Here is a 10,000-nt window from a genome sequence, read left to right on the forward strand (position 1 = left end):
GGAAAAAAGGAAGGGGAAGGGGGAGGGAAAAAGGGGGGGAAAAAGGGGAAGAGGGAGGGGGGAGAAGAGAGAGGAAGGGGAAAAGGGGGAAAAGGGGAGGGGGGGAGAAGAGAGGGGAAAGGGGAAAAGGGGGAAGGGGAGGAGGGGGAAAGGGGAAGGGGGGAAGAAAAGGAGGAAGAGGAGGAGGAGATAGAAGAATTACGAGCTCGTGTTGCAACGTCGCCACTCGTTTCCCGCCCCTTGTCGGCCCACTCTGGCCCCGCGGCACCTGGCTGGCCAGAGAAAGATATGGACACATACGTTTCCATTTGGATATGCATACATCAGCCTGCTTGTCTGGATATAGAGATATGTTAATGCGAACGTGAAATGAATGGACATTTGATTACCTACATATAGTCATGTTTTAGTTCAAGGTTTGTGAGTCGGTGTTGGGGGGTGTGTGGGGGTGTTGGGGGTTGGGGGTTTTTCAAAAAACACAACAACACAACACACAACACCACACACACACACACACACACACACACACACAACACATATTTTTTGTGTGTGGGTATATATACAACACAACAACACCAACACACACACACACACACAACCCCACACACACACACCAACAAAAAAACACACACACAAAAAATATATATATATATATATAATATATTAATAATATTTATATATTATTACAAATTAAATACATATTTATATATTTAAAACATAAATTTTAAAATGTATGTATACATAAAATACAAAATTAATTATATTATAAATTTAAAATTATATTATATATATATTATATATAAAAAATTAAAAATATATAATAACTAATATATTTTTTTAATTTATATATATTTTAATTATATATAATATATATATATGGTGTGGTGTGTGTGTGTTGTGTGTTGTGTGGGTGTTATTATATAATATTATATATATATATATTATTATATTATATATATATAAAATTTTATTATAAAATATATATATAAATAAATATATAAAAAAATTAATAAATTTTTAAAAAAATATTTTTAAAATTTTATAAAAGATAAATTATTTTATAATATATATATATATATATAAAATATATATATTATACTTTACACAAAAAACACACACCCCAAACACACACACACAAAACACACCCACACACACACACACACAACCACAAAAAAACAAACAAAAAAAACCCACACACACCCCAAACCCAAAATTTAAAAATTTTATGTTAATAAATATATTTGTAAAATTTTAAGAATATTATATAAAATATATTTTTTAATTTTTAAAAAATATATTTTTAGTAAAAATTAAATTTTTGGGGGTTATAAAATTAAAATATATGGTATTATTATAATTTTAAGAAAATTATAAAATATTTTTCTAAAAATATTTTTAAGATAATAAATATATATATATATGTTATAATAATAATTATTATTAAATATATATATATGTAATTTTTGTTTTTATATATATATATATATAATAATATAAAAATATATATATATTATAAAATTATAAATAAAATTAAAATATACATACATATATTTTTATTTATATTTTATATTTATTTTTTATATATATATATATATAATTATATATATTATATTTTTTTGGGGTGTGTGTGTGTGGTGGGGTTTGTTGTGTGTGTGTGTGTGTGTGTTATGTTGGGGTTGTGTACATTATATGTACATTATATACATATACAAAAACATACACACACACACACCCCCCCCCCCCCTCTATTTATTTAATTTATTTAATTAAAATTATATAAATATAATAAAAATTTTATAAAAATATAAATATTATATAAAAAAATATATATATTATTATATATATTATATTATTTTATAATTTTTTTTATTTTTTAATTTTTATTTTTTTATCAAATTTTTTTATAATTTTTAATAATAAAATAAAATAACATATATAAAATATTATAATAAAATATATATATATATATTATTTTATTTTATTTTATATATTTTCTAAAAATATAAAAAAATGTAAATAAATAAATAATAAAAATTTTATATTTATATTTATAATATTTTATATATATTTTATTTAATTTTTATATAATAATTTATATATATTTTTATATATATTTTATATTTTTTTTATATACATATTTTTTTTGTTTTTTTTTTTTTTTTTTTTTTTTTTTTTTTTTGTTTTTTTTGGTTTGTGTGTGGTGTGTGTGTTTTTGGTTTGTGTGTGTGTTTTGGTGTGTGTGGGGTTTGTGGGGTGTTTTGTGTGGGTGTGGGTTTTTTTTGTGTGTGTGTTTGTGTGTATGTTTTGACCGGGGAAAAAATTTAGAAAAGGGCCGGGTTTGGGGGGCGTTGTAAAAGCCATATGCAAATCGGGGGGCCTATGTGTGGGGTGTGGGGTGTGTGGGTGTGTGTGTGTTTTGTTTGTGTGTTTTGGTTTTGTTTTGTGTGTGTGTGTGTGTGTGTGTGTGTGTGTGTGTGTGTGTGCGAGTGTGTTTGTGTGCAAGTATACAATTATAACTAAGATCGAGAGGGGGATACGAACCATGTATATTTTGTATGCCCCCTTCCCCAACATGAAGTAAATGGGCTTAAAGATATATCCCCAGATACCTAAAAAGAGCAAATAGACTCCAATGCCTGCCCAGCACAAACAAAATCCACCAGAGCTCCACAAAACACACAATACAGGAGGGAAAAATAAACATCATTAGTAGATGAGACCCACACAGAGCCACCCAACGGAGATGACAGCAGAAAAACACCAATCCACGCCACGAACTGAATCATAGGGACCCTACAACGATGCCCGTAGATGGTATAGAGCCAGCGCGGGGATTAGGGGCAGCCCATCTGTTCCCAACACGTTATTTACACTGTCGAAGAAGGCCTGGGCTCCGGCGTGATCAGTTCCCCAGGCGCTGTGACAGGAGACCAGACATACAAGGTTCCCGAAGGCGCTGCTGTGTCACTCGTTCGTGCGAAGAAGCTTCAGGCTTATTTCGTGGGCGTTTGGTCGTCTCGGTCGCGTGATTTAGATGGTGTTTTCCTTAAAAAAAATGATCGAGTTGCTTGTAAGATCATCGAAGTTTTTTTTTTCGTTATCTATCTGATGACTTTCAGTTTTTTTTTCTCTAGAATACCTCCAAAGGTGCTGTCTCCCCCACTTACGTGTAGAAACTTGGATTTTATATCTTGGATATCAAATATTCTCAGTCACGTGAAATAATTGAGATATTATCATACACCCCCTCCACCCCCACCTGACCACGAGGCGCTATGTCACCCAATTGCTTCTAAAATCCCCAAATTTTACTCCGTAGATTTCGGATACTCAAGATTAACACAAATTACGATACAAGTTTTCATACAAAAAATATCCTAGGGGTACCGTCTCACCCACTCGCTTATCAAACTCTATTTATTTCTTCGATATTAATTACTATTGTTCAACAACGAGTTTTCATTAAGGAATAGACTCAAAGACGTTGTTTTTACCTATGTACTTACAAGGAATTTTATTACACATTAGTATCTTTTATGATACGAAGTAGGTGACGTTGTTTTGCCCATTTGTTTATAAATATCCAGAGTATATTTCTTTACTATCAGATAATCTCGACTAATGCAATCTAGGCACTAGTGTTATACTTGAAAAAAATCCTACAAATTTACATCTTGAACATCAGATATTTTTAACCGTCTCATTTACAGAGAGTTATTTACTACTGAGTGACAGACATCTCATAGAAGCATATGTCCATGACAGCTTCCGGCACATGCGAGAGACAGAGCACAGGGTCCTGGCAGGTTTATGACAGCTTCTTCACTTACCAGTAGAGGACGTTACCTACTGTGTGTCGCAGGTGATACCAATGCTGTTTGTTATCAAGATCTTGGCATATATGGACAGATAGACGGACGCCGAGATAGATAATATGCAATCATATCAGTGTAGAGGGAGAGAGGGCGGGATATGGGCACATATATGTACGAACGAACATATATACATACAAACACAGGCGCAGGTATAAAATATCTAGATAAATAAACTCAGACGGGGAGAGAAAGATAAAGAGAGAAAGAGAGAGCGAGAGAGAGACAGACAGATAGTCAGGCAGACAGATAAACAGAGGGATAGAGAGAGAGGATGGGGGGACAGAGAGATTTATATATATATATATATATATATATATATATATATATATATATATATATATATATATATATCGAGAGAGAGAGAGAGAGAGAGAGAGAGAGAGAGAGAGAGAGAGAGAGAGAGAGAGAGAGAGAGAGAGAGAGAGAGGAGAGAGAGACAGGGAGACAGGGAGACAGGGAGACAGGGAGACAGGGAGACAGGGAGACAGGGAGACAGGGAGACAGGGAGACAGAGAGACAGAGAGACAGACAGAAACAGAGACAGACAGAAACAGACAGACAGAAAAAGAGACAGACAGGCAGACAGATAAACAGATGGAAGGGAATAGACATGCATTCATAGAAACAAACAAACTCGCTCAAAAGGGAGAAAGAAAGAAGTATATTGAGTAATCTATACAATCTCAATACACCATTGTAATTCAGTACTCCTTGAAGGCCCCCTGCTAGCCATTCAGTGGTTAGAATGGATAGTACTCAAAAGGCATACAAAATAACTATTCTAAAAAGGAATATTTCAATGAAAAACGGGTAATTCTTTACGGTATGGACGCACTCGCCAGAGACTAAGTCCCCCAACTCCAGCCAACAATCTTGGGGGACACGGGGGAACCGGGGGTTTGGGGGGGGGGGGTATAGAGTGGCCTCAGTTTGATTTGAGTGTCAGTAAAGGACCAAAAGAAATTATGAATGCAAAGAAATTTGACTTTTAGGAAATGCGAGCCAAACTTCATATTTACGAAGATCATAGAATGCGACTTTTCGGAGCCAATTTTCATATTTATGATGAAAAAGAATACGAGTGTTCGATTATGCCCGCCATAAAAATTAGGAAAGAGCAAGATGCGCACACGGTTAACGACACAAAATTTACTCCACAATCCAAGTTGCCGTGACTGGGCGTGCCCTTCGGGCACTGCCCGAGGGGAGGATTGATGGGGGGCTCTGCCCCCCAACACCCCCCGGCAAACATTCTCTTCACCTCGATATGCACGGCAAGATAGAGCTTGAAACAGGTCTGTTTTTTCACTTGTCTTACCAGTATATTTATTTACTTAGCCAAGGACCCCCCTCTTTTATCTCTTCTGCAGTGTAAAACAAAAGAAAACAAAAAACGAATATGATATGACAACGTACCTTACTGCGGAGGGTACAAATTAGCAGCGGCAAGGAGGAACCGATGCAGTCTTTGATTGGAATCCTTGGATGTTCTTAATATCTAGTCTACAAATCGCACTACACTTTTCACATTTTTTTCAGTTAATAAAAGTCCATGATTCTGTAAAAAAAATGATAAGGTTTTCTGTTTTTCCTTGAAATTTAGAGTGGAAGTCTAATACACCACCATAGCACAGATGACACACATAGGTCATTGTCACTGACAAGAATGAGGCAGGTCACCGATGTATTCCAGAAATGTGCAGGTGTTAACTGCATACTCGAAATAGCTTAAGCATTGACTGCTGGTTTGAGTAGTTAAGCAATCAAAAATCTTGTTAGGTTTGAGAAAATAAACATGGAAACAATATTTTAACGTAAAAACGGCTAAAAGCGAATATATATGAACAGTAAATAGATGGCCGTGTATATTTTCATCATATTTGGAATATTATACTAAAACTTAAATGAGCAATTAAAATCTCTGATAAACTGCCGCCACCTGATTGGTCGTGACACTGTGATGACGTAGGTGCGCAGTACGACAGAAGACGGTGTGCGAGTTGCGCGGCAACTTATTCTTTCGCACCGACCGAGTGGACTTAACCGCTGGAGCGCCGAGTGGACTTAGGCTGTGAGCGGCGCTGTCCGTGACCTTTTTCCTTAATTTGTGGCGTTACCATTCGTGTCTGCAAATTAGTTCCTGTACCGACGACTGTAACTTTTTGTTCTCTACAAGAATATCATCTTCAATTTGCCCTAGCTTAGTGCGTCCATACCGTAAGGAGAGATTAACCAAAATTTTCCGTGTGTTTGTACCAGTAAGTTACTGTTCTGTATAGTATACGCTAAAATCATGATCGTTTTCTTAGAATTTCAACATAGAAAATGGACAACTTTATCGGGGATACTTTATTCAATCTTGTACATACAGGATATTACAACATTTGTGAAGAAGATATCTAAAACATTACAGATGAAACAGTACGACAGAGATAACAAGTGATGTCACAGGTCTGATGCCAAGAGGCAGTTAAGGTGAAATAGTTTTTTTTTCTGATTTTTCATTCTCTTTATCGCCTTCATACGATCAAAGATACGGTTAGGTCTCTTTTTAACAGAAATAATGATAGAAACATTTCATTAATTAACTGCCTCTCGACGACCCTGTTTATTCGACGAACAATATCAGCAGATAATGGTGGTTCAAGGCAGACACGTGCGAGCGTTGCCTATTTTGTTGATTATCCAGGGAATGTAATCTGGCAGAAAATACATCATGGTTAGTTAATTTTATATTGACATCGTGTATATAGAATAAAAACAGGTACATCTACACAGTCATCAGAATGTCATACCTTATACTGTCTCGAAAGTTGGGTAAACAATTGTATTAGCAATGAAGCATTTCGAGAAAAATTTATAAAAGTGTAAGTAAGCAGATTTCTGTTCGGTCTGTTTATTCTGGTCTGTATTTATCTATCTATCTATCTATCTACTATATATATATATTTTTTTTTTTCTACATTGAAAAGGATATTTATTATGTAATTTATCTTTAATTTACCCATTTTGTTTCTTGTCTATTTTCAGTTTTTTTCTTTTCTTTTCTTTTTTTGCGTTAATTTTCCAAACACATTTATAATAATACTTTATAACTATTTACTTCTTCAATATGCGTATCTTATTTCCATCTATCTACACTCGCTTATACTTCTCTCCTTTCTATTCTCGTCAAAATTCTCTGCACACGTTCATTCATCTTAATATTAGTCCCTACCTATCCACCCCGCTTTACCCTCGCTTAGACCCCCATCAATCCACCCATATATATATAACACCCTTTACCTCCTATCCACTTTTCCCCATTTTACCCGCACAGCCTACCCCTATCTACCTTTCCTTATCTACTTATCTACTTACTCCCTACTCTCGTGTAGACTCCAAAGCGGTCGGGATCGCCACAGGGCACAGGACCGAAGGAAGCGAGGCCAATTAAGACCCATGAAAATCCGTTGTACGTTATCAGTGGGCCGCCGCTGTCACTCTGAAATCATTTGTGGTCTTATGGTTATCATTATTATTGTTGTTGCTGTTTTCATTAGCATCGTTATTATTTTCATGGACCAGCTAAGTATACTAATAATCATAATCATCACCATCATCACCACCATCATCATCATCACCATCACTATCATCAATATTATTATTTTTCTGATCATTATTAATACTATTATCATTATCATTATTAGTACTAGCATTACTTTTAGTATTAGTGTTATTATCATTACAGTTATCATTATTATAATTATTATTATTATCATTATTATTATTATTAGTAGTAGTAGTAGTAGTAGTAGTAGTATCATTATTATCATTATTACTATTATTATTATTATTATTATTATTATTATTATTATTATTATTATTATTATTATTATCATTATTATTATTATTATTACCATCACCACCATTATCTTCAAACTACTACTACTATAACTACTACGACTACGACTACTACTAATAATAATAATGATGATAACAGCAATAATGATGATAATAATAATAATAATAATAATAATAATAATAATAATAATGATAACAACAGTGATGATAATAATGATGATAACAGTAATAAGGATTATAACAATAATAATGATGATATTGATATGAATGAAAATAGAACAAGATTAGTAATAGTAATAATAATAATTAGAAGAAGAATGATAATAATGATAATAAGTATGATTATTATTATTATCATTATCATTAGTAGTATCATTATTATTATTATTATTATTATTATCATTATTATTATTGTTATTATCATTATTATTCCTATTATTATTATTATTATTATTATTTTTATTATTATTATTACTATTATTATCTTAATGATAACAAGAAGAAAAAGAAGAAGAATGATAACGACAATAATAACAATAACAATAATAACAACAATAAAACCAACACCAATCATACAAAAAAAAATTATAACAACGATAACAATGAAACGCACCCCCCCCCCCCCCCCGCAAGGCCCCAGACGACAACTCACCAAGCAGGAATCTCGACCAGACGCCCCCGCGCAGATCATGTTGGAGGTGATGGCGCTACTGGAGTACTGGGCCCTGCATGTGGCTGTGGGGATTGTCCTTATCTCTGCCTTCTGGAGTATGTTGGGGAGTTGGCCGTTTTCGTCTAAGCCCCAGCTGAGGAAGACGCCGTGAGTTTAGCGTTAGGGTGTGTGTTACTCGAACTCTTGGCTATGTTGTATAGAATTTTTTAGATTTTATCACTCTGTTGTTGTTTGTATTTTTCGCGTGCTGATCTTATTTTATTACATAAGTTTTGGTTTGGCCTCTTTGTTTCCTTATTCCGTCTTTCTCTCTTTCTCTCTTTCTCTCTCTCCCTCTCTCCCTCTCTCTCTCTCTCTCTCTCTCTCTCTCTCTCTCTCTCTCTCTCTCTCTCTCTCTCTCTCTCTCTCCCTCCCTCCCTCCCTCCCCCCACCCTCTCCATCCCTTCCTCTCCCTCCCTCCCTCTCCCACTCTCTCTCTCTCTCCTCCTCTCTCTCTCTCTCTCTCTCTCTCTCTCTCTCTCTCTCTCTCTCTCTCTGTCCCCCCGTCCTCCTTTTCCTGATTCCACTCTATCTCTTTCTCCCTCTCTCCCTCTGTCCCTCTCTCTCTCTTTACCTTTCTCCTCTCTAGCTTCTTTTATCTCTCTTCTGGTGGGTACGTCTTGCCCTTCCAATTTTCATTCTCCTACCTTGCGTGGGCCTTGAGATGAAATACATATAATTTACCATCTACTCAATGCAATGTACCCGGACTTCAAGAATCCAACATGTCTTTAATCACCCACCTACACCAAACATACTTGTAAATACACTCGTTCATACAGCCTTTTCCCTCTCACCCAGTAATCACAGCGTCCACATTTTCATAGCTGTTACTGGCCTCGGGTGGACACGCCGGCGCTATTTCCACCCTGTCGAAGACCACGTCCTCCTCGAGTTCGATAAGACCGATGTCGTTGTCACGGGACGTCCCTGCGTCGTAGCCCTCGTGCGGCCACAGGCGCTTCACCCTCACCGTCCGAGTTACGCCTGTCTCGGAGGTCGTGCTGCGGTCGTGCTCACCCAACACCACCTCCGGCAACGACCCGGTTGGGAGCTCCGGCCTGACGATAAGGAGAGAAGAGGCACTTTCGCTATTTTTTCTCTGGCTTTAATTTTTTAAAGATTATATCACATACACTACCTTGATCTTGCCTTCAATCTTCGTTTTGTTTTGTTTTTCTTACATTTTAGCTCCTGTTTTGCTTGATAGTTATTAGTTTATGAGTCACGTCAGTATCGACTCTTAACTGCCTATTTTATACTCGAAAACGGATTTTATGTTCAGCGTTGCTAAACTTCTATTGCGTCGATCTAGTATTTACTCTAAACTGTAAAAAGCCAAGCAAATGAACGATCTCAAGCACACAGGCGCCCCTCAAAGCGCCCCGAAATCCACGAGGCGAATACACGCCCAGAGCTCCCACCGGGCCTGTGGCAGCCTCTGACCCTGGCACTCACGGGAGGAGGCAGTGAGCGACAGTGAGGATGAAGCGCTCGTTGATGAGAACGCCGCCGCAGAAGCTGCTGTCGTTGGGCAAGAGGACAAGTGCCTGCCAAGGAAACTCGTGCA

The 10,000-nt window shown here is 36.0% G+C and overlaps 1 protein-coding gene across 2 annotated transcripts in view; it reads right to left on the minus strand.

The window, feature by feature from the left end:
* Nucleotides 1-4,943: 4,943 nt before the first annotated feature.
* LOC119583473 (trypsin-1-like) overlaps nucleotides 4,944-10,000 on the minus strand; it is a 12,033-nt gene continuing 6,976 nt past the window's right edge. For both annotated transcript variants that reach the window (XM_037931974.1, XM_037931975.1), the window contains exons 7-11: nucleotides 9,889-10,000; nucleotides 9,228-9,491; nucleotides 8,371-8,524; nucleotides 7,236-7,359; nucleotides 4,944-6,574 (exon numbers count right to left, since the gene is read on the minus strand). The exon at nucleotides 9,889-10,000 is cut by the window's right edge and continues 54 nt beyond it. In XM_037931974.1, coding sequence (XP_037787902.1) covers nucleotides 6,519-6,574; nucleotides 7,236-7,359; nucleotides 8,371-8,524; nucleotides 9,228-9,491; nucleotides 9,889-10,000 — 710 coding nt within the window. In that variant the 3' untranslated portion in view covers nucleotides 4,944-6,518. The remainder of the gene's footprint in view (nucleotides 6,575-7,235; nucleotides 7,360-8,370; nucleotides 8,525-9,227; nucleotides 9,492-9,888) is intronic.

Source organism: Penaeus monodon, chromosome 17 (assembly GCF_015228065.2).
Source record: "Penaeus monodon isolate SGIC_2016 chromosome 17, NSTDA_Pmon_1, whole genome shotgun sequence".
NCBI lineage: Eukaryota > Metazoa > Arthropoda > Malacostraca > Decapoda > Penaeidae > Penaeus > Penaeus monodon.